At 38.2% G+C, this 26137-nt stretch overlaps 1 protein-coding gene across 1 annotated transcript in view; it reads right to left on the bottom strand.

Moving 5' to 3' along the window:
• Positions 1-327: 327 nt before the first annotated feature.
• The window catches only part of LOC131977810 (desmoglein-2.1-like), a 37898-nt gene continuing 12088 nt past the window's right edge, over positions 328-26137 (bottom strand). Inside the window, exons 2-15 of the mRNA XM_059341254.1 lie at positions 20814-20942; positions 16265-16420; positions 12966-13107; positions 11707-11876; positions 11468-11602; positions 9363-9548; positions 8898-8963; positions 8386-8711; positions 6625-6767; positions 5317-5538; positions 4815-5069; positions 4403-4524; positions 2560-2865; positions 328-1308 (exon numbers count right to left, since the gene is read on the bottom strand). Coding sequence (XP_059197237.1) covers positions 328-1308; positions 2560-2865; positions 4403-4524; positions 4815-5069; positions 5317-5538; positions 6625-6767; positions 8386-8711; positions 8898-8963; positions 9363-9548; positions 11468-11602; positions 11707-11876; positions 12966-13107; positions 16265-16420; positions 20814-20942 — 3339 coding nt within the window. The remainder of the gene's footprint in view (positions 1309-2559; positions 2866-4402; positions 4525-4814; positions 5070-5316; positions 5539-6624; positions 6768-8385; positions 8712-8897; positions 8964-9362; positions 9549-11467; positions 11603-11706; positions 11877-12965; positions 13108-16264; positions 16421-20813; positions 20943-26137) is intronic.

The following is a 26137-nucleotide window of genomic DNA, read 5'->3' as shown; positions in this document are numbered from 1 at the left end:
ATATCTTATTTACTTATTTATTTATTTATTCTTTTGGCACTGCCTCTTGTAAAAAATGCATAAATGTAGCAGGATGAATTGAATATGTGATGAAGCTGTTAATATTTGTAATTTCATAACCTGCAATAAAGTAATGATAAGAAAAAAAACTTTCTACATCCATCCTTTCCTATGTCCTTGAATGACTATGGCTGTAATTGATGTATGTGATGGAAATTTGCCTTTCTAAATAAAAAGAGAATTATAAAAAAAAGGGAAAAGAAGCAAAGAATCTAGATCATGCTGCATCTCTGTACCTCTGTTCTTTGTGTGACTTCAGAGGGAATTCTAATACATGAAACGTGTTTCTGCTGAGGCTACCGACCTCGATCTGCTCTTGTTCTTGCTCTGTGGGAACACTAGCTGTGCCTCTTCAGACCCTGCTGCTCCTACACTCATTTGTCGACCTGTCAGCATCACTACATTACATTGGCCTGCACTAGCTCCGCCATCCGACACGATCCTTCCACCCCTCCTCCAGCCACCCATCACCTTTTCTGGACGATAAGACCTCGGTAATGTCCCCATTTCTCGGTTCTCCATGATTTCGGTGTAGCCGCTTGTTCTTCCAAAAGCTAAAGTTCCGGTAGTGTTGCCCCCATGCACAATCACGCCCTGCTGGTTGCTGAAAGCATCATCCTCCAGCAGCACTGTGCTCTGAAGCTGTGGTTGGATGATGTAGTGCATCGGCTGCATCACGGGGCTGGTGGTGAAGTAGACAGGCTGCTGCTGCAGTAGAAGCATCTGACCAGGAGAGGGCAGCATGGCTGTGGTAACAGGACTAATATGAGGTGACTGACACGTGTTGCCAGCTCTGTGTGAAGACTGGCCATGCATGCTGCAGGAAGCTGCTCCATTAAAGCCCACGGAGTTGGTAGATGTTTTCACACGCTTGCTGCTGGCGGATGTCTTGTCGAAGCCCGTGACGCAGGAGGCAGACCGACTGATGACAACATTTTGATTCTGCTTTGGGATCTCGCTATGGATGCTGAGGGGTTTATTCTGCGATGGGGGCACGGCAACACGGGCACCTTTATCCACCTCTGGGGGGAGGATACTTTGTGTCAGAGGTGTTGAAGGTCGAGGGGGAGAACAGATCTGAGCCAGAGTCTTGAACTTTGGCCCGAGGTCTTCAAGGAACTGCAGGTCGTTGCCAGACTCCAGGAGGCTGCAGCAGCCCACTGAGCCAGCAGAGGAGCCCTGGCCCTCATAGTCATACTCCCGCAGACAATCCACCGCTGCCTGCTTCCCTGCTACGCAGCTCGCCTTCTGCACAACATTAACACCAAAAAAAATTAAAGGCATGTTACTCTTGACTTTGCCAGTTCATCTAATCAAGAATTAATAACAATAAGATTACTTTATTAATCCCACAATGGGGAAATTCAACCTCTGCATTTAACCCATCCTTTTTACACACAAGTGAACACACCATGCAAGGAGCAGTGCGCACATTACTGCGCTGGGGGGGTTAGGTGCCTTGCTCAAGGGCACTTCAGTCCTAGACCTATCAGTACCGGGATTCGAATCAGCGACTCTCCAGTTACAAGCCCGATTCCTAACCTCTAGGCCACGGACTGCTGATGAGGATTACATGTAGTACAGTTTCAGCAAGTTATGGCTGAACTACAAACATGCCACCTAAATATGACATAAAACAAATTATATGACAAATCAAATATTATGAATAATATTATTCATTATATCGACTCCCCTGGTTTCCTTCTGTCTTACCGCCTTCATCATCGCTCTCTGCCATCTATCCCTCTACAAACCCAACGTCTCTCCTTATCCCTTTATTGCCTTATCTTTCTGTCCCTTATTGACCTTTATCCCGTCATCCTTCTATCCAGGACCTCAATCCTCCCCTCCTACATAATCTTGGCCCTCCCTCCTCCCTCATTCAACTTTTCTGAATTCAAACCTTTGTTTGTGAAAAGTGCTTTGTACCGTCCAGATAAACTGTTTGTTTTTTGTAACCCAGCTACAATGCAAGTTAATGACGATGAGTCATATCCCGTGGCTATTCCATGGATATTTTTTTCCTATTGGTTTGTTCCAAGTCACGTGACTTTCAAGGTCCCGGCGGTCAGAACAAAAAACATGGCGGACAGTTCTCTCATTTTTAGTGAAAAAAATCAATATTTTGACTTAGTTTCTGCATAAAAATGGATTTTGATCACATTTCTAGCGAGAAATATATGTTTTATTTTCTAAATATTCACTCAGTGAATGTACATAATCACTTTGTATGTTGGAATAGCCACGGGATATGACTGTCATTAACTTGCATTGTAGCGAAATCCGTGTCAGTTTCACGGAAATTTTGAGTTAAGCAAATGCGTGGCTGTTTCACGGATTCCTGTGAGACCATGTTGATTTGGACTGTGGGAGGAAGCTGGAGCACCCGGAGAGAACTGGTGACCCTCTTGCTGTGAGACAAGAGCGCTCACCACTGAAAATGAGCAAACTAAATAAATTAAGTCATAATAAAGCAGCATCAGGCCGATGGTCCCTCACCTGAGAGTAGTACTGATGCAGAAACTCATCAGAGACGGCCATGCCATCCAAGCCATCATCCTCTAGGAGTTGCTCCTCCATTGAATACATCTCTCTCTGGCTCCCTCGGAACTCTCCAGCGCTGCTCTCCAGGATCCTGCCGTTGGCCCCGTATCTGGACATGTAAGATTTGTTGGCAGAGCCCATCTTGACACTCCAAAAGGAAGTTGATGTGTAATCTTTGTTGTTAGAAGCTACATTGTTGGCCCTTGCAGCAGATATGGCAGGAGGCGACAACTGAACAGGAGAGATGTGTGTAGGGACATCCTGAAGGATAGAAGTACAGAGAAGAATATAGTAAATACACAATAAATATAATAATTACAAATATAATCGGTAACACTTTACAATAACCGTCATTTATAAATGGTAAACAGATGGTATATTAATGTAAGATTATAGTTAATTTACCATTAAAATCAATTAAATTATAATTAATAGTTTATCAATAGTTTTAGTTGCACTCATAACATTTTTAACACCATGTTAATTATGTTAATGATTTTTAAATGATTCATACACCTTTAAGAAATTGGTTGAAAACATTTAAAGATTGAATATGTATAGCACTTTATGAATGGTTAATAATTGGTTTATAAACCATCTATAAACATCACTTAGATGGTTCTTGTAAAGTGTTACCATATAATCAATACTATAAATGAATAATATCAATCAGTGTTAAAGGAACACTCCACCGTTTTTTCATATTAAAACATGTTATTCGGTCAAGTAAGACGAGTTGATACAGACCTCTTGCGTCTCAATGCGTGCACTTGGCTAGCACTTAGCTTAGCCCAGTTCATTCATTAGGATCCAAACAGATGGACAGTTAGAAGCGACCAAACTCCTCCACGTTTTCCCTATTTAAATACAGCTACACGGCGCAGTAATATCATCACTCCTGAAAAATCTTCTCCCCTCAGGAGTGATGATATTACTGCGCCGAGTCGAAGTGCTCCCAAGTGCTATTCCGCCATACATTATAGTTATCCTTTTTATCCGCTTAGAAAAGCGCCACGTTTTATTTTGTGTCGCCATACTTGGTCGTTTAACTACTCGTGTAGCTGTATTTAAATAGGGAAAACGTGGAGGAGTTTGGTCGCTTCTAACTGTCCATCTGTTTGGATCCTAATGAATGAACTGGGCTAAGCTAAGTGCTAGCCAAGTGGCGCCGCGTGCCAGGGCGATTGAGTGCACGCATTGAGACGCAAGAGATCTGTATCAACTCGTCTTACTTGACCGAATAACATGTTTTAATATGAAAAAACAGTGGAGTGTTCCTTTAATGTTGTGTAAATGATCATATTATTGTTATTGTGTACTGTAGAAATATTTAGAAAAACTGTTGTCCAAATGCTTTTTACAATAATGTTCTTGAAAGTTCCATGGCAATAAGCCAATTGAATTTAATTGAAAACATTCGTGTGCTACTATATCTCCGACCCAAACTACCAAATTATCGCACAATCTAATACATAATGCACACTCTCCACTCAGGGAGTGTACAGATCATTAGCTTTATTGCTACTGGACCTCTCTAAAGGCTTCGACACTGTTAACAACCAAATCCTCCTCTCTACACTCACTGAGCTTGCTATATTAAGTTTGGCCCTCCGATGGTTCACGTCCTTCTTCTCAGGGAGATCATTTAAAGTATGTTGGAAGGGAGAAGTGTCCAAACTACAAGTTCAATCAACTGGGGTGCCTCAACACTGCAACCTTTCACTCAGATTGAACACATCTGCGGTTTGCAGAAACATTCAATTCCAAAATTTATTCTGGCAACTGGTTGATATTTTACCTTGTTCTCGCCTCGGCCCTCTGTATGATACACAATCAAGTGTTCTAAGGTATCAAAAGGAAGTTCAGTGAAGGACCCTGACACTTCTCCACACGAGCAGGTCGTCAGTAAGAAGCCTACAACTGATAAGCAAACACAACAGAAGTCAATGTTTAAGTCACGCTTTTCATTGATCATTTGAAAATGATAATTTTAATTGTAAAATGGATAATAAATGACATCACCCATATATAGCAAGTTGTCATTTGTAAAATAACATTTGCTGAAATTGTGCACTACTGCAGGATAATCCAGAAGAATGAGCATTGAAAGTGTCCTCAAGTAAAATATTTAAACGCTCACCCTGATTTGACCACATCCTACATCATATGTGTGTGATTTATGCAAATTTGCTGAGACAACTCATACTCACTAAGTAGCATCAGCAGTCCCAGGATGACTGCCCCCACTCCTAGTCCTCCTAATGAAGATGAAGTTTCCTTGAGCGAAGCTACTCGGCCAGCTGAAACAAGTTCTCTGCATGTGTCTGCTCCCTCACAGGAGCATGCATGTAGGTCCAGCTGCTGAGGGTCTGGGCAGGCCAGGCCCTGCTGGTCCTCGATGATAAAGGTAACCTTGTAGTGACCAGGCCACAGCGGTTTCAAAGCCCTGAGGGATGTACTGGTGTCTAAGATCAAGAAGAAAAACGAGTCTTCAAGCGCACAAAAGGCAAGCGGATTTTTTAGATTTTCACGTTCCCAATCTAATTTCCAATTTCAGTTTCCATTCAAATATTAGCAGTAGCCATCCACTGTAACCAACAGCAATCAATACTTCCCTCCTGAAGATAATTAGAGGTTAAACCATTGTTTGGGGTTTGGATAACAAAACAATGTTCATACAAACTGGTAAAAAATTTAAATAAACCACTATACCATTTAAAGGTTCGTGCCTCCACTCGCCCTCGCTTTCCTCAGCCACTAGGCGGAAGCTGAATGGAGCTGAGTTTGGGTCTGCATCCTCATCCACTGCCGTGACATTAATGACTTCTGTGTCTAAGCAGATGTACTCCGTGTGGCTGGCCAGTGTGGGGCAGTTATCATTTATATCTCCCACCTGCAACGCTATTGTTCCAGTGACCATCCTAGGAGGCACCTCTGTGGGAATCAGAACACATAAACAGTCCACAACAGAAAGTATGAGGAACCTTATTGAAGCTAAAACTTCACTGTGATATGTTAACTCAGTAGTGGCAAAACGTTCACATGACTTTGGGCCATGTAGTTCGGTGTTGTTATCTAAAGCAGCTATTCTCAACCTTGGGGTCCCGACCCCAATTGGGGTCGCGAGATGATTTCTGGGGGTCACCAAATAATTTTGGAAGTCAGCTCTGTCTCCACTGAGTAAAAGTGTTCATGTGTTAATATGTTTTAGTCTTTTTGGTAATTTCATGTCTTTTTTGGTCATTTTTGTGTTTTTTTTAAAAGTCATTTTGTGTCTTTTTTTGGTAATTTTGTGTCTTTTTTGGTCATTTTGTTTATTTTTTTTGGTCATTTTGTGTCTTTTTTGGTCATTTTGTGTCTTTTTTAGATCATTTTGTGGTCAACTTGTGTCTTTTTGGTCATTTTGTTTCCTTTTTTGGTCATTTTGTTTCTTTTTTGGGCCATTTTGTATTTTTTTTTGTGGTCATTTTGTGTCTTTTTTGGTCGATTTGTGTCTTTTTGTGTTCAATTTGATTCTTTTTTGGGTAATTTTGTGTCTTTAAGTATCAGGTTATTACTTTCCAAGGAGTCTCTGGCTTGAAGCTGACTGTTACACACTCAGGAGGTTAGAATGGACCTTTAAACTTATAGCAAAGGACTTAGATTAAAAGTAACAATAAAATATAAAAAAATATATAAATGCACAGACAGAGAGATGTTTTAGTTGTTGTCTGCTTCATTATTTGTCCAAAATTCGTCATATCAACTGAGTATGATCTGAACTATGCGCGTGAGATTCTGTTCAGTGAGCGGGGGTCGTGGACAACATGCATGTTAAATTGGGGGTCGCGACTCAAAAAGGTTGAGAACTACTGGTCTAGAGTATTGTTTAATGGAGCTTTAAACTATTTAGACCTAAGGGCTTCCCTTCTGGCCACAACAGTACAACAGTTCAAAGACAGGCTAACTGGCTAATCCCAAGCTTTCAAGTTTCTGTGCATCCCCAACCATCAAAAGGTCAAAAACCCAAGACAAACTTACCCTGAGTCAGACTCAGTATTTTAGCATAATAAGTTCCATTAACCAAGAACGGAGACTCTCTGTCTGGGGCCTTTTGAAGTTTAATCTCTGCTGTTTCTGGATCAATCAGCAGCCAGTTGTCAGGATCATCGCCTTTAGCGTATCTGTGGGAACAGCATGCAGCAACATTTACTTTTTTTTTTTTTTTAGAGAAGAAGGGGTCATATATCACATTTAACTATTTAGAATGTAATTTCATCAATATGAAATAATATCCTACTGAATAAACAATAAGTGCCCTGTACAACAAATGTTTTAAGATGTTGCTCCATACTTTTCTGTTCGTCTGCAAATCTGATAAAAAGACTTTATCAACAATGCGTTAATCTGTCTCTCAGTACTTTCTGTATGGAAGTAAATCTGTGTCATCGGATTTTGAAATAATAAAGCCATTGGATTTCGAGCACTGAATATTTATGCATTAAAATTATGTATCTGAATGTGTTTCAACGTTAAAAAATGTAACGTTAAAAAATGTAACGTTAAAAAATGTAATGTTAAAAATTAAAAAATTAAAAAAATGCAAAAAAAACTGGGGACCCAAGGAAGAGCAATCGATTCTAGATTCAAGATCATGAGTGTGAGTCAAGCAAGAAGAGCGAACGCGAGCCCTGAAAGGCAAGGTGAATTTTTTTATTTTTTTGTTTTTAAGTAGCTATGTGGAATGCAGTCTCTTCACAATATGATTTTATCAGACCTTATATCTACACTGTTTAACCCAAGTTGGCACCTGTGCACAGTCCCATTATGTTTTACAGACATTTGTAGTTTACAAATAAGGTAAAACATTTTGTTTCTGCTGCATTTTGCTGAACTTTCACTTCCCTTTGTATCGTGCGTCAGGCACTTCCCTCATAACAGCCTAATTAAGCCTCAAAGTTTTTCTCGTCTGCATGAGTTACTATCTCCTACTTATGAGATAGTAACTCCTATGTAGGAGTTACTATCTCATAAGTATAAGATAAACTTTTCTGAAAACATTTTTTTTTTCTCCTTGCCTTTCAGGACTCACTCTCGCTCTTCTAGCTTGACTCACATTCCTGATCTTGAATCTTGAATTGATTGCTCTTCCTTGGAGTTTTTTAGCATCAAATTTTTTTACATTGATTTTTTTTTGTTGAAAAACATTCAGATACATAATTATAATGCATAAGTATTCATTGCTAGAAATTCGATGGCTTTTTAATTTCAAAATCCGATGACACATATTTACACATATTTCTGTCTGCGGCCCAGCAGTGAGCCAATTGGTCCTTACTGATGATTATCTATAAAACTTCACACAGAGATACTGTATAGTGTCATTTTCAACCAAACTAGTGGCATGGTATACATGTATATCTTTTTCATTCATTCATTTAATGACAAGAGGAAAATATAGACCATTTCCTGAACAAAATGTTAAACTGAATTATAAACATAACAGCCAGGGAATAATTAAATGGGGTGGATCAGAATCACAATAGATATTTTTCACTTTCCTCAACATTGTGAGATGAGGGCATTTGTGCTTTATCCATGTGATGCTGGAATGATTGGAAAAATGTGAACGCCCTCCAAAGTCAAAAGGTTAACATTGCGCAAAAGAGCACGGCCTTGGCAGCGATCTGCTCTCTCTGAATGCCCTTCGAGTTTTAGGATAATGATTTGACTTTTCTTTTTTTTTTTAAATATGCATTTATGCAGCATTTCAGTAACACGTCAAAATTGAGTTTGTCTCACCGAACATTTTCTGCAAGCTCTCCAGTGTCAGTGTCAGTGGCTGGGAAGACAGCAATCACCTCCATCAATCGAATCTCCTCCGGGTTCTCGGAAACAGAGACCGGCTTCACTGCTGGTTTAAAGGCGACTCCCTCAGGCTCGTTCAGCACCGCGATGCTCACTGGGTAACGTTTGCCTGTTTTTGGCCTTCTCTTGGTTGGCCTTTTACCAGTGCCCACACCAGTCCCTGCTCCTGCTCCTGTTGCTCCTCCTCCTCCTGCTCCTCCTCCTGCTGCTCCTCCTCCTGCTCCTGCTCCTGCTCCTCCTCCTGCTCCTCCTCCTGCTCCTGCTCCTGCCCCTCCTCCTGCTCCTCCTCCGGCTCCTCCTCCTCCTCCTCCGCCTCCATCTCCTCCTCCATCTCCTCCTCCATCTCCTCCTCCATCTCCATCTCCATCTCCATCCCCTCCTCCATCTCCTCCTCCTCCTCCTCCTCCATCTCCTTCACCTCCACCATCACTGCCTCCGTCCCCCGCAGCTGGGGCAACATTGGATACTACAACTCCAAGATTAATACCAGGATTTGTCTCAAAATCAACAGGCTGAAAGGAGAAACAGATAACACCGGTTTACTCTTTCAAATAATGTTTTGGTAACCCAAAATATAAATATAATAAAAATATAATAAAATAAAAAATGTATAAAAATAGTAGCCTGATTTTTATTGATATGTATAAATAAATATAAGACACATATTCTTAATATACAATACATACCCTATATATAACATATATCATATATAATAAAAAATGAAAAAATGATTTATCAGTGTGAAAAAGAAATGAATGAAACAAACTATTATGTATTTATAAATTCTGCAAAGAACCAAAGTCAAAAACTGCCCTTGTGCATCTTGCCCCTTTAGCTTTCCCATTTCACCTAATAAGTTTCCCATTTCATTAATGTAATTATAGACGTACTGTACGGTAGAAGGCTGTTACCTTTTCAAGCATCAGAACACCCTCATTGGTTTTGGGATCAGTCTTTATGCTAAATATCCCATCTTCGTTTCCAGAGACAATATCAAAAACAGACAGCCAGTTGTCAGTATTATCCTCATCTGCATCCAGCACTTTGAACCTCATGACCTCCACATCGGCTGTGTTCTCCACAATGCTACCTGCATACTTCAAAAAAATATTTTTCATTTCACAATTATCACACTGAATAGCTTGAAATTATTTTTCACTTATTTGCTTTGTGACAGAGAGAGAGAGATGACAAGATCAATATAACTCTCATGATTATGTGGCTATGTTATCTGTAGCTCCATATTTTCTATATGAAGTTACTGCCAGTAGCTTGTTAGCTTAGCTTAGCATAAAAAATAAAGAAATGGGCAAAAGTTACCATGAAGTTTATAGCCCCAGCGAACTCCTGCAATACAGCAAACTATCATTTTTACACTTTCCACTTCTACGTGAGGTATAGAGCTTATTAGTTAGCAGTTGAAACAAACATGTAGCCAGTGATTTTCCAGGGTTTATCCCCATCTATATGAATCCTCCAAAATATATTATTTTATAAAAAAAAAGATAGTCTATGTAACATTGGTCAACATATTCTCATGAAAAGGGTCTGTATGATTACATACAAAAATGAATGCACTTTATGCGTTAATAGTGCTTAATGCGCTTTTATCTAAAGTGCTTTACACTACAGACTGCGCTCTGTGGAAAAATAGTATTCGATTCTTGATATTTAAACAATACACATTAACAGCACAGTGAATTAAATCATGTCTCATGGACAAATGGGCAGACAAGCCTACTGAAGTTGATTTGCATGACAAGTATCTAAACCGGTTCCCAATCCAGGTTTCTATTGTTTCTTTGAAGTTTCTCTCACTACTCTGCAATGTCTGGTCCCTGTATGCTAACTACATTAAGTAAATGACTTCATCTGTAACTTCCTACTGTTCTTTGATCATGTAAGACTGAAAGTTTGTATAAAAGGTAAAAAGTTTCTTCTGTGGGCAGAGATTGCTGAAAACTCTCTCCGTGCACGTAACTAAAGGCTTTTATTGATCACACCGGCTTGCTGCATTTTTCTTCAGACTTAGAAACACTCTCAATATTTTGGGAAGAAACTGCAACTACAGCTCATTCACCCGTTCACACACACATTCATACTGGTGGCCAAGGCTACCAGAGCACACTGGTGCCACCTGCCACCATTGGGAATTCATTCACACACCAATGAACGCGGCATCGGAAGCCATTCAGGGTTCAGTATCTTGCTCAAGGATACTACGACATGTATATGTAGGTCAGGGATTGAAACAGCAACGTTCCGATCAATGGGCAGACACCCCATGTGTTTTAAACACATTTTAAACATTATGAAATGAAACGTTTTGGTGAGGTTATGTCATGTCAAAAGTTTGTTAATTCTGTTGAGCACTTTACCGTCAAGTTATAATCACTCATGTCTAGTCTTGTCCTTCACTTCCTGTTTTATTTTCCCTCCACTGTGATTGTCTCCCCAGTCCCTGATTCGTCTCACGTGTGTTCTCCTCCCTCATGTATAAATAGTCCTTGTCTCCCTTTGTCTTGTGTCAGTTCGTCTTGTATTTTGCCAGGCTCCAGGAATTACCAGGTTATGTGTCCTTATACTGTCTGCATTTAGTTGTATTTTGTAGCCACCTTAGTGAGTATTTTTTTGTTATATTTTGTGAGCGTCTTTTGTTTGATTTTTGCAAGTAAAGCTTTTGTGTTGACCTTACTACCGACTTTTGAGTTTTGCTTCTGAGTCCCTGTCCCTGAGTTAAGTCTTGACAGTTTAGGCACCAAAATTACTTTGTTATGGTTAGGAAAAAACACCACAGAAAGCCACCCTACAGGGACTTATATGGCTTATAAACTACATCACTGGACAAATTTGATAAGAAAGCTACATATTCCAGTGCATTACTTGTCACAGGAAATCGTTTCATGAGAACAACTTGCATTGGTAAAACATTAATTGAAGAAGTAACTTTATCTGTCATTGACACAATTTATCTCTTATCACAATATTTCTCTGGAAACAAAGTTACATTACATACCTGGTCTTTTTCCAGTGTGGGTACGTTATCATTGATGTCCAGTACCGTGATCTGAATTGCCCCAGTGCCTGTGTTACCGTCAGGAGCTCCGTTCAGATCAATTCCTTTAACTGTTAGAATGTAGGAGCTTTGTGTCTGTGGAAAACAGAGGTTTATGATTCATGTACATATGAAACTTGAATCATTTCAATTGTTCCAGATTTACAGCTAAATGTTTCCAGCACCGGTATCTGTCTGACCTCTCTGTCTAAGCTGTTGTCTGAGACGTAGATGGATCCGGTTTCTCTGTCTATGTAGAAGAGGTCTTTCCCATCAAAGGGCTCCTGCTTCACAATACTGTAAGCAATCTTTGAATGGGAGCAGTTCGCCTTGTCTGCATCTGTAGCTTGGATTATCCCAACCAGAGTCCCTGGACAAAGAGCAGAGGGAGACAACATTTAGCAGCTTTTTCAAGATGAATACTGTAGATGCCATTGCTAAAAAAAAGAAAGAAAGAAAGAAAGAAGAACGGCTCGTTGTCAGACGTGAGCCGGCTCCCATCATTCGAACCTGGTCTCACAGGATTCCGTGAAATAGCCACGAAATAACTAAAATTTCCGTGAAACTGACACGGATTTCGCTACAATGCAAGTTCATATTTTTTCCTATTGGTTTGTTCCAAGTCACGTGACTTTTAAGGTCCCGGCGGTCAGAACAAAAAACATGGCGGACAGTTCCTCATTTTTAGTGAAAAAAATCAATATTTTGACTTAGTTTCTGCATAAAAATGGATTTTGATCACATTTCTAGCGAGAAATATATGTTTTATTTTCTAAATATTCCCTCAGTGAATGTACATAATCACTTTGTATGTTGGAATAGCCACGGGATATGACTGTCATTAACTTGCATTGTAGCAAAATCTGTGTCAGCTTCACAGAAATTTGAGTGATTCCGTGGCTATTCCACGGATTTTGAGTTAAGCGAATCCGTGGCTATTTCACGGGTTCCTGTGAGACCAGGTTGCATCATTCACTTAAAAGCTCTTTGAACTGGCCTGTTCGCAACTGAAACATCACTATTGCAAAGCAAGTTGAGTAAAGCCTGTTACTGTGTCTTAACAGGAAACCCAGGAGTACAAGTAGTCATAGTAAAGTAACTATATCTTAATAGGAAGTTCAGGATGTGGCTGTATTGAAAAACTCCAGCAGGCCGTCAAAATTTTTGCAGACATTCTTTGCAAATATTAAAACATACTCGGCAAAGAATTCAGTTTTTAAATTTCTGATTTTGAATTTAGTTGTTGTGTTTTGTGCATGTGCAGCATCTATAGTTCACACAGAACAGTTCTTTCTCTCTGTCTGCCGGCGCAACAGGGCATAACCTGTGAAGAGACTGATGGATTGTTCTATGTGCTGAATTTAGTTTGGTTCATTTCCCTGTTTTTTCAGCAGTAATAGCAAAAGTAATTTATATGAGCATGTATGTATTGGCTGTTGGTAGCAGAAACGTGTTTTACCTGCAGGACTGGACTCATAGATTGTAGCTGGAGGTACAGGGCCAAAAACAGGTGGATTATCATTCTCGTCTTCCACTTCGAATTTCAGGTCTATTCTGGATTCAGCCACATCTCCGTTACTAAGTCTGGCGATTCCTGTCAGCTGTCGAACAGATACATACACACACAAACATGCACATGGTGGTGAATAAAGTATTCAGATACGTATATACAGTACCAGAATATGTTTTATATTTTTCAAAGTAGCCACATTATGCTTTGCTGCTCACAAACACAATAAATTCCACAAATTAAGTCTTGGCAAGGCGTATCTGTTAAGTGAAAAACATTCCAGGTGAAAGCTGTCATCAAAGCAAAAGGTGGCTACTTCAAAGAATCTTAAATATAAAACATATTCTGGTTTAACACTTTTTACTACATAATTCCATATGTGTTCTCTCATGGTTTTGATTTTCTTCCGTATTAATCTACAATATTAAAAAATAATAGAAAAAAAGAAAAAGTATTAAAGCAAATTGTAACTAGGGAACTCAAAATGCTGTAAAACATACATATTTCTCAAAAAAATGTAATAGAGTGAACATGTAAAGCAGGCTCATTTAAAAAAAAACAACAACCACCCATCTGTGTGCTACACATCCGGGACATTATCCGGAGAGAAGTGATGACGAGCAGCAGAATAAGGGGTATACCTCAGAAATAAAGGAGGCCTTAGTGGCTTAAACAAGGATCTGTCAGAGTGATTAAGGGTTACTGTTTTATTAATTGTTGATGAGATAACAATGCCACAGAAAAAAAGACTCCAGCAATCACTTGCTGGCTCCTCTGTTGTTATGGAAAAAAAAATATCCTATCTTTATTCAAGAGCGTAGATTTTCAGTTTGAGAGCATGATTTTATTCCTTTTCAGTGACACAGCTCCTTCTCGTGCTCAGATTCATTCTCCTCATGCTCACATTTTGTGCTCGCACTCAGATTTCTGCTGCTTTCTTTCAAAATGTTTGCTTGAACTAAAAAATCACATGCTTGTGCTCACATTTCTTCTTCTTGGACACAAACATTTCGCTCACACTCAAAAATGTCCTGTGCACGCTCAGTTAATGTAATATTTTTGGCTAGTAAACATAGGCTACTTAGTTACTTTACACCTATGTGTTGCTAGCTGTCTGTCAATAAGCCATAGACGACGTGATAGATTGTCAACGTCCTTCAAACCAAAATCAAATCAAACTTTATTTATATAGCGCTTTTCATACATAAAAATGCAACATAAAGTGCTTTAAAAAAAATAAGAATAAAAACAAACAATAAAAATGACAAAACCCACCCTTCCCTCCCCCACACACAAATCTGTAAGTATACATACACAAACATGCACACACTTGCATTTAGTCATGCATGCACACAAACACACACACAGACTCACACACAGCACATATTGATTGACAGTGTAGAGACATGGCAAGGCACCAAGGATCCAGATGAGGAAAAAGCAACCTGTGGGAGCATCCACACTGAGAGGCGGCAGAGCCCACAGCCATAGAGGACGACGTCACAGAGACCACCAGAACCTGGGTAGACCGGGGCGGACTCCACACATGGTGCAGAGTCGCCCAGTCCCCCGGGCCCAGGGAATCTCAAAGACCACATCCCCACGGGCAGACCCAACACACCCCCCAGTGCGGAGGCCCCCATGAGGGAAGACTGGAGCTAAAAACTAAAAGACTAAAAGACAACATGACAACAGGACAGGATAAGTATCCTTGCCAGCATAACAACAAACTGCATATTGAAACTATGTGAATGATGTGTTTTGTGTTGTAGCAACATTAAGGAATGAACTTGAGGTCAGAAATCAGCATCTCCAAAATGTCCTGGTAGACGTCTGCGTTGACTGTGGACTCCAGAAAACACAGTGGAGCAACAGCAGCAGAGGACATGACCCCAAATCATCACTGACTGTGGACTCCAATATTGAACTTCTTCACAATATTCTAAATTTCTGAGTTTTGGGTTTTCATTATCTCTAAGGCAGAATCATCAAAATTACAAGAAAAACTGGCTTGAAATTTTTCACTTTATGCATAATGAATTTATATAATGTATGTATGAGAACATTTTCATGATATTCTAATTTTTTTGCATTGTTCACCCTCTGAAATCTTCGGCTATTATGTCCTTTAAAAAATCTGTAAAAAAAATCTTTACCATGCCATCAGTTTTTTCAGCGTTACCTCACCTATATGTCCTGATAATTAATTTTCAACTTTGACTTACTTGATAAAAATGTTGAACCCAAAAGAAACAAAGGAAAACATAAAATCTGATCTTGAAAATTATAGTTCAATACACAGAATTCTAAATGTTGCAATATGAACACAGGTTGCAAATATTACATATAAGAGGTAAAATGAGGATAATGTCTAGCTCTTACATTATCTCAGGTTTTACTTGGCCAAATATAATTTAAAAAAAAATCTGGCATGGAGTTTCAAGCCAGAACTTTAGAGGGAAGCTGATGGCAAGGCTCGATGTTGCTTCATTTTTATGTCTTCACGTCATGAAGAACTAATGTAGATAAATAGATAGATAGATAGATAGATAGATAGATAGAAAGATAGGAAATTACAGTGTAGATGGTATGTGATGATGTGTAGGTGGTCTCATGGACTCTAGAGGGTTAATGCACAGCCTGGCATGCAATACACTGAGCAGATACACCAACTTTAATGGTTATTTTAAAATAGAATTGTTGTTGTGTTTGCATCAGTCATGTGGTTGAGTTCGGTATTCAGCATATTCCATTGCCAAGACACCTTTTAAATGGTATGCAGAGTCTAGCAACTTGGCCTACCGCAAGTTTACGCCTGCATGGTAATGTTGATGGCATGCGTCCACCCATTGCTTGAGCACTTGGGAGAAATTACTTTCTTTTTCTCAGAAAGCTAGTAGTAGATCATGGTGGTGGATAAATCTCTTACCCAGAAGACTGGGGTTCTGTCATATACAGTACCAGACTAAATTCTGTTAGTTGTTTGTGAGAAGAGAAAAATAAGGTTACTCTTTCACATTAAAGTATGTTAGCATGTTTGACTTAATTTCTCTGCCATAAACAGCTCTTGCTGATGTTGATTTGCTTCAAGTTTAAGCCACTGTGTGTAGAAGTGTCACAGAGACTGTAAAGGACAGCAGGTTAAAAAACCCCAGCCTAAATTCAATAACATTTAAAATGAGAAATTCTGCTTGTGTTTTAGTGAGCAGATGTGAAACAGTGGTGAGTGTGCTGAGTTGTGTCCTCACAATGTACGTTTCCCTCTCCTCTCGGTCCAGTGTTCCTCGAACATACACCAATCCAGAGTCCTCCCCCACAACGAACAGGTTAACTGGGTCTAAACTGGCCCCAGGACCCCGTAGACTGTAGTACAGGACGTCTTGCTCGTCCTTGTCCGACCTGATCTGTGAATGATCATGACAATCAAAACACAATGAGGGAATTTTAAATGACCACAATCCATTACACACTCAGTGTTTCCCACCTCACATTAATGGTTTAATCTGAAGTCTGAACTTCTGCATGTGATGCTCAAAGTGACAAAAAAAGTGAACAAGAACAGGTGTACACTGTTAACCAAGAATATTTTTTTTTAACTGTGAATATGTCAGCACACACTCCAGTTGTTTGGACTCAAATGACTGACTTATTTTTATCATTCATTTTTTAAAATTAATTAATAGTGTTGTCCTAAAAAAAATTCTGAGGTAATAAATCAAGTGAGAAGTTTTCTCATTTTGCATTGAAATGAATGGACAGAAATCTTTCTGCAGCCAATCTTAGTGCCCCCTGCTGGAATTTTTGGTAGAATGCAGCTTAAGGCACTTCCTGGTTTGCCTCGCTGCTCAGACCAGGAGGTTGCTGCCTGGGGGAGACCAGTCTGGGGGTACAGGTTTGTTCTTTGGAGAAAACTGAAGAGAAATAACTCTTTTACTAGAACATTGAGAAGAACATTGGGACTCATTCACAAACCGTTCTTAAGAACAAATTTGTTCTTAAGTCCTACTTACGAAGATTGTACGAAGATTGTGGCATTCATGAATTTTTTTCTTATCCAGGGTTTTTCTCAAGTAAGAACAAATCCTACGAACACTCATGAGTACTCTTAAGCACTATCAGTGCTGACATGTTGGCATGGTTGTGTTGTCTTCTTTTGTTAAGTTCAATAAAATACATTACAATGAAATTTCCGTCATATTTATGTATTTATTTATTAATTTCATTTTTTTTTTCAATTTTCATTTTAATTAAATTAAATGTGCCAACGCTTGCCAACTTTCGTTTTACCTGTGCTCCAACGGATTTACGTTTTGCTTTAGGCATTGTGTTGCTGTTTCCTCTGTGTGGCGTCTAGACACGGCCCTGCAGTCCTTTTTATGGGCCCTTTTATGGGCATTAATGGGCGGTTACCTATGCTAATCCTATGTTAATTAGACTCACCTGGCAGGCACGCTCAATTTACGAGGAGATGGCATTCATCAATTTAAGAACAAGGCTGCGAACAATTCAGCGGCTTAAGAACACGTTGATGAATCTGACGTAGGGTCTTCTTAGAAATCTTCTTCAGAAGGACTTAAGAAAGAATCTAAGAAGATTCTTAAGAATATATTGGTGAATGAGGCCCAATGATATTGGAAAGTAATTTCAATGACAACTTCTTTTTAACATTGAATGTCAATCTAGAAAATAATTTTTTTTTTTACTGTAAACATAACTGGCTTCTACAGTCAGGCACTGTACACCTCTACAAGCTTACTGTTTACTGTCTATATAAGAATTTTGGATCTGACACAAGTAGGGTTGTCAAAAGTATTGATACTCAAAAAAGTATCGATACTAAAACATTGTATCCGGATACGATACTCATTTTCAAAAGTATCGATAAAAAATAATATTAGTAATAAATAAATCAGGCACATAGTATGCCCATATTACGTTAATCGACACATTGTCAGTATACATAAGCATAGAGTTAATAAGTTTACATAAATGTTGGTGACTGAAAAGTGTTATTTTCTCTCAGTGAAGCAGAGAAAAGTCGACCTGCAACCAAACAGCAACACACACAGCCAAAAATATTGTCCTAATTGTTATTGTTTATGGTATTTATTTATTTTTTTGCACTACCTCGGACCTGAAGCTTGTTATCATAGTTGCAGTTTCTTTTTGCACAACTGTTTTTTATTATAAATATTTAACCTGTGGTTATGTTCATTTTTACATGTTGCATTGTTCTTGTTATTAAAAATATTTCTGTTAAATTTCGGGGTCTTTGTTTTTATCCTTGTGGTATCGAAACTGGTATGGAGTATCGAATATTTTCCTGAGTATCGGTATAGAGTTGAACATTTTAGTATCGTGACAACCCTAGACACAAGCCATTAGTACTGCATTGAACTGTGATTACCATCCGCCTCTACAATGAATGCTGTATGTATACTGTGTGCCCCATCCATGTTGGATTGAACAGATTCAAATAAGACAGGAATCATACATACAATCCAACTCACTTCACTAAACTATGCTTCATGAAATATGGATTAGTCAAGCCTGAACATGAGCACTATTTTGTGTGATAACTTAAATGTCTCCTGGCAATCATTTTGTGCTAGTGGAGTTGTCTCCACCTTTACTATGTCTCTAGGCTGCATGTGTGTTTCCAAAGGTAATAAAATTAGAATGATTCATAAAGTCCTCATATGTCTTTTCAATGTCCTCCTGTCCTGTCATGCAGGTCTCACTTTTATTTTCCTATTGCAGTGAGTCAGTGTGCAAAGATCAAAAACAAATGCATAAACATATGAGCTTTTTGCAAGAGGATATCAATATTTTATTCTTGACTCATTTATATGTGATTTTATTTAAATGTTTTGTTATTGCTGATGCTGAACACAGCCTTACTAAAAGCTATGATTATGTGAAACAAGTGGTTAAGCTGACAGGATGGGTAGCTGTGGCGTAGCTAAGCATAGCAATCTTTGGTAACGCTTTATAATAAGGTCCTTAATAACCATTAATTAACAAGTAATAAGGCATTGTTCTCGCTTTAGATCCGGTAGTTGCAAAAAGCATAGTTAACTTATAGTTAACTTATAATAGATGAGCAATAAAGTATATTTTAATATCAATAAGCAAACAAAATATGATTAATAAAGGCATGGCAAAGACATAATGGGTGGGTTATGGGTGTTTGTAATGCCATTATTAACACTTATATAAGCTTATAAACACACAATAATGTTAATAAGCATCTTGTAAGGACTTACAAGGGCCTTATTACTTGTTAATTACAAGGACCTTAATATAAAGTGTTACCCAATCTTTTAATACATTCCACAGAGGAAAATAATGTACTTTATTTGTTTTAAAGCTCAGTACATTTACATTTACATTTAGTTATTTAGCAGACGCTTTTATCCAAAGTGACTTACAGAAAAAGAGAAACAGTAGCTACCCCACGAGTCACTTTACACATTCAGATTATTAATCAGCTGTGGCTCGGATGGTAGATCGGTCATCCACTGATCAGAAAGTCGGTGGTTCAATCCCAGTCTACATATCGAAGTATCCTTGGGCGAGATACTAAACCACAAGTCTGCATCACTGGTTGTGTAAATGGTTTACTGATGGTAGCAGGTGTAGGGCAGCCTACAGTGTTAAATCACTTAGTGGTCGCAACGACTAGAAAAGGTATACATGTGCAGTCTATTTATCATCTAAGAAATAATATTGGTGTAAAAGAGGGGTGTAAAATGTACATGCTGCAGTGAATGGCAGCTTGTTAATCAAAACTTTTTTAAATCAGAATTTAAAATACCACTGCAACTGCATGAACATCGAAACTACTGGGGTTCCCTCTGAGGAAAAGTTTTTAAAAAAAGTTATTTTGAGATTAGTATATAATTTGCCTCTGTAATGGGAAATGAATGGCATCTTGTACGCGGAGCAGACCATATTTGGATTTTGGAGGAGTGAGAGGGATCTGACGACACTGACTACACGCCTCTCTACACCTCAACCTGACTGAGAGAAGTCGCTGCTAATTCATGTTAGCTTTAACTGTAGCATTAACTGGGATGTTAGTTTTGGCTAGCAAAAAACAAAAACAAAATGTATGTTACTTACTCAGAAAAATGAACAGTGACTCCTTGGAGTGTCTGTTAGTCCAACCAAACGCTGAACAAGACATTTTATTGAACAAAACGTCAAATTTTTTGAGGTAATAAATCAAGTGAGAAGTTTTCTCATTTTGCATTGAAATGAATGGACAGAAATCTTACTGCAGCCAAACTTAGCACCCCCTGCTGAAATTTTCGGTAGAATGCAGCTTAAGGCACTTCCTGGTTTGCCTCCCTGCTCAGACCCGGAGGTTGCCGCCTGTACAGCACTAAGGTGTGTGTCTGAAAGTAGTTCCACATTACATTAATAATTTCCGCACGCAAGTACTGTTCTAATATGTTTAGCCCTTAAGATACACTCACGATGCAGTTTCCCATGCTCAGAAACACCAGTAAAACACACTCTGGTTCATAACTCGAGGGAAGGTTGTCGTTCGGTTCAGTTGTCATGTTAATGTATCCATGACTGAACTGAACTGCAAGTCTAAGTTATTCACAGACAGAAACACTGGTGAAGTACACTTACAGGAGGAAACAGTCTGAAGGGTAAAAGCTTTTGACAAATCACACTTTTTTTTGCCTGATAGTGGTAGAGACATGCAAACAAAGCATTTGCACCAGATAGGAGATACATACTGTTCAAACAGAGATATGATGTGATGAATGGGCAACTTCTTACCCTGGCAACATAACCTTCTTTTGTGTAGTCAAGGTTCTCTTTAAGTGCCGCTGTTGGAACAATCCAGTCCCTCTTGTGGCGTCTGAGTGGTGAAACATCAGCTCCATCACCTCCCAAACACCCCCACAGCTGCAGAGAGAAGAGGACATTCATCCCATGTCAATGTTAAGGTGTCAATGTAACTTTGTTGTCTGCATTCAGGTCACTCATTCTACATAACATACATACACACAAGTCAGGCACTCTCTCTGTAATTTATACATCCTACAGCTTCCATTCACACAAATGAACGTGTTGTGCCATGTCTGCATGTGACTCAGTCATGACATGTCTTCTCATCAACAGCTGTTGACACTGTTTAAAGGTATAATCTGTATTCTGCAATAAAATGTTGCAAACAAAACTGAAACTGTTATATGTATATTTTTTTGTTAAGCAGGCCCACTAACATTATCCTAAATATTTCCAACAATTATCAAACCCAAAGAAATACTTCATTTTCAAAAAGGAAATGCTCCATTTCTTAAGGTCCCCAGGTAATGTTGTCATATAATTTTAACCTCTCTAGGTGCTCTAACTTCCAGGGAAATGATATGTTGTAAATCATAGGTCACACAATTATATCCAGTCACAGTAATGCAGCATTTTTCCTGCCACACAGCATCACCAATGTATTGCATGCTGTTTTGTAACAAAGTATTCCAGTAGAGACCTAATTAAGTGATATGATATTTCAATATTGATTCAGCTTACTGTGTTGGGTTTGTGCAACTATGACAACTGGCTCATGAAAACCACCAAGCTCATGTGTAGGGTCACGGTATAACATTAAAACTATATTCAACATGCTCCTAAAGATATTTGTAGTGCAATTGGGGTGACTACAGATAACACTGGGGTTTCTAGTGATGGAATTCTGGAAGTCCACTCAAATAATCAAGACGGGACTATACAAAAGCATAAATGAGAATTTCCATCTCCGCTTGAGACACAACGGGCCTGAGTTTCACAATGTTTCTCAGCCACACAAAATAAGAGCAAATCAGACAGTTGACATGTTGACCCAGAGTCATTAAGTCCATATTGACACCTGCATTTCTAATGGAGGATTAAACCATCAAGGTAAGAGATCCAAGACCATCCATTATCTTTGGGACAAGACCAGGAGGGCCAGAAATGAGGACTTCTGTTTTATTTGCATTTAACTACAAGAAATGATCTGTCATTCATTTTTTATGGCAGTGAGCTATAGCGACCACTTTCTCCAAAATTTTTGAAAGAAAAGGCCGTCTAATTTTGGGGTCATTTTTAAACAGAGACTGTCATTAACTTGCATTGTAGCGAAATCCGTGTCAGTTTCATGGAAATTTGAGTGATTCCGTGGCTATTCCACGGATTTTGAGTTAAGCAAATCCGTGGCTATTTCACGGATTCCTGTGAGACCATGTTGATTTAGATATACATAATGTTTAGTGATGGCAAACATTGTATATGGTAAAGGTGTTTTCATCCTGTCCAATTAGACCAGTTACGCCCTGGTGATGGACAATACCGTTTGTCCGATTTGTGAATACATCGCACATGCCGAGCCATCACTCTCCTACAGACATAATGTGATGGCTTAAAATTTTAGGCTTCTCCAACGTACTGTTGTTTTTTAATTACTGTGCATAAAACTTGTACAATCTAATTGCAGGTATGTCAAACTTATTGAGTAAGTGATTTACATCCAAATTATCAATCACAAAGAAATTTGAAGTTTGATGTTTGCAGGCTTAAAGATATTAAAGATGATTCATGCACTGAACTGCATCCACACTCACACGCTCACTACGGCCCTGAGGGAACAACTGTTAATGAGAAAAATCTATTCACAAAATGCCAAAATGTTTATGTGAGAACATATTGGATTATGTATTAATATATTTTACTGACTCATTAGCCCATGAGCTCCAACATGTACAGACACTTTTGCCCGGTCTCTTTTTCGGCCCAGAGGTGGGAGACAGAGTTTGATTTATGATGAAAGTTTCAAGAGTTTGACTGTGAGTAGAATGACGGTCAGGATGGAGATGAGCTGTGGACTCATAAGGCAGGTTCCAACAGTCTGCTGCCCTGAGGCTGTTTCCTGAGAAGCCTTATTATACCAGCGAAGGAACAGTGAGCTTTTATATAATCATTTCTTTCCATATTATATCCCATGCTCCACCATTTCCATACTCACATTCTGCTACTTAACACACACCTCACACCAGATCCAAAGAAGGAGAAGCCGCTTTTAGTGTTTATGCCTCAAGAAAGTGGAACACCCTGCTTGACACAGTCAAACATGCCACATCAGTAGCCATTTATAAAAAATAAAAAAAAAACTATCTTTTTTCAACAGCATTCGGTTGAACTGTGTGCGTGCGTGTGTGCATGTGTGGTTGTGGGAGTGGGTGCACATGTGTGAGTAAATAAATGTGTATGTGGTGAATATGGCATAGCTTGTCTACCTGCACTCTTCAATTCATTTGTAATTGATTTTTTCTAATTTTGTTTGTTTTTGTTTGTTTGTTTTCTGTTGTCTTGTTTTGTTTTTTAAACTGTACTTATGTATACATTGAGTCTGCCTTGTGCATGAAATGCGTTCTATAAATAAAATTGAATTGAATTGAATTGAATTGAATTAACAGGTTGAACTATGTTTGCGCATGATGTTTCTTTGGATTTTATTTTGCTTTTAAAATATATGTATAGATTTTTTAAGTTAAATTCAAAAAGGCTTATTAGCATAAAGTTTGAGTGAATTATTCTCTAATAATTTGATTTTACTTGAGAATGACGGCAACTTTTGCTGCCAGAACTTTTGTTTTTGTTTTGCGATTTCTTTTTATTTCTTTTTTTTTTTTTTTACATTAAATTGAACGTTTTTCTGTAAGAAAACAGAAAGTTGCCTTAATTTTATAATCAGCAAAATGATGTGTATTTTTTAAGTGTTTTTACATCAAATCCACTGTAATTTAACATACCGGTAGTAAATATTATAATATATATAGTAACATAGTATATAATAAATAAAATCTATATATTTGAAAAACCCTGTAAAATAAAACAGTACATTTCTGGAAAATAACAATTCTTGTTTTGAAGTGCATGTTGGGACCAAAACTGCATGATAATGACCAACCCTGAAAAGGTGTGTGTGTGTGTGTGTGTGTGTTTGTGTGTATATACTATGTATACGTATAATATTTATGTATAAACTCCTCAAAAAAAGTTTGACTGAAATAATGTTTCCAATAATTTCTCCCCTTTAATACTAGCAATTTGTACTGTATTTTATATTGTTGGGGAATCTGACTAGCAGCAGTGGAATGTAACTAAGTACATTTACTCAAGTACTGTACTTTACTTGAGTATTTCCATTTTATGTAACTTTTTACTTCTACTCCACTACATTTAGCTACCATCTTTAGTTACTTTTCAGGTCAAGATTCAACTTGAAATACATGATACATTTAAAGTGATAAGACATTTCATAACAGTATATTAAGTAGTAAAAATGAGCCCTGCATTGAGAAATAAAAAAGCTGCTTACATGAATAATAATAATCCAGTAACATATGAAGAATATATAAAACAATCTGAGTGGGTGCATTATGCATAATGGGTACTTTTACTTTTGATAAAATTCAGGACTTTTTTTGTAGTGGAGTAGTAGTAGTGATACCACAGTGTGGTATCAGTACTTTTGCTTAACTCAAGGATCTGAATACTTCTTCCACAACTGCTGATTAGTCACCTTCACAACGGGGTACAATTTGTAAGGATTGTACATTCATGAAAAGCGCAACACAGCTAAACATGTGGGCAGTGCCCCTCAAAAAAAAAAGTACCAAAATCCCCTGCAATATTCTTTTGTTGGTATCACTCTTGTTTTGAGCTTCAGGTGTGTGACCTGATTGACACTGACAGCACCTGTGTGCATGAGTCCTGTAACTAAAGTTGTATTTGTGTGCTCCAAGCATCAACATGACATATTTGTCTCTTCAGGATAATGCCCATGCAATAGGGCAACTGGAAGCTGGTGTTGCAGGGTGGCAGCATTATTTGGTGTCAGCCCTGGTGCCATTTCCAAACTTAGGACCAAGCTCCATAAGACTGTTGTAAGTCAAAAACACACCGTGAAGTGTGCGTCCCAGGAAGACAACACCCTAAGAGAGAGATTTTTCTGCTCATGCATCTTAGTGTTATTACATCTTCTCTTTTATTTATTTATGTATTTGCTACTATTTATTAGTCTATTTCTATATATATATTTTTATCATGCTCTAGTTCTTAATTATTTATTTATTGTTTTATCTCTTTTATCTAGCTTTTTATTTTATATATATATACTTTCCATTGTCATTATTGACTTTTACTTTTTTATTTTATTTTTTTATTATATATATATATATATATATATATATATATATATAATAGGATATTTTTATCCTATTTTATTTTATTTTATCTTACTTTATCCTTTATCTAATTTATTTCTAACCTGCCTCCAGTGTTTCTTCACTGCTCCATGTTGAGATGGAGCTTCCTCAGTTCCTCAGTTTGTGCTTTGTTTTAAATAGGATGGGTGCGAAGATGGGTGGGGTGGAGGGTGTTTGTTTCTATGTTTCGTTATCTTTTTATTATTATTATTATTTTATCCTTTTTCATGTAAAGCGCTTTGTGTTGCATCTCTCTTGTATGAAAAGTGCTATATAAATCAATTCTGATTGATTGATTGATTGATTGATTGATAAGAAGACTGGTTCCTCACCCTTGCTTCACTGTTGGAGAGTGCAATCATCCAATCCACTAAGCAACTCACAAAAGTGAATACCAACAGGAATATTGCAGCGGATTTTGGCACATTTTTTTGGGCATGAACCATTTCACGATTGTGCGATCCTTACAACTTGTACCTTGTTGTCATGGTGACTAATCAGGCTATCCAATGATATTAACCACAACACCATTAACATTATTAAAGGGCAGAATCAATAGACCGAAATAACGTTGCCAAACTTTTTTTGAGGAGTTTATATAGATCCAGTATATCCTATGCATTATGGATGATATGAAGAATCTCAAACCATCACTCAGTAACCATAACTCCAAGTAGATTTCAATAAATCACATCATAACATGTGTGTGTGTGTGTGTGTGTGTGTGTCATTAGCTGTCCCTCAGGATGTGGCCTTAAATCTTTTAACCTGATAATAAATATTTCATCATTATGAAATCCTCCATCCTGTGATTTGTTTGCGTATATAACATTAGGTCAACATTGTATGGGCCAA

This window comes from Centropristis striata, chromosome 9 (genome assembly GCF_030273125.1).
Source record: "Centropristis striata isolate RG_2023a ecotype Rhode Island chromosome 9, C.striata_1.0, whole genome shotgun sequence".
Lineage (NCBI taxonomy): Eukaryota > Metazoa > Chordata > Actinopteri > Perciformes > Serranidae > Centropristis > Centropristis striata.
This window is presented reverse-complemented; position numbering and strand designations above follow the sequence as displayed.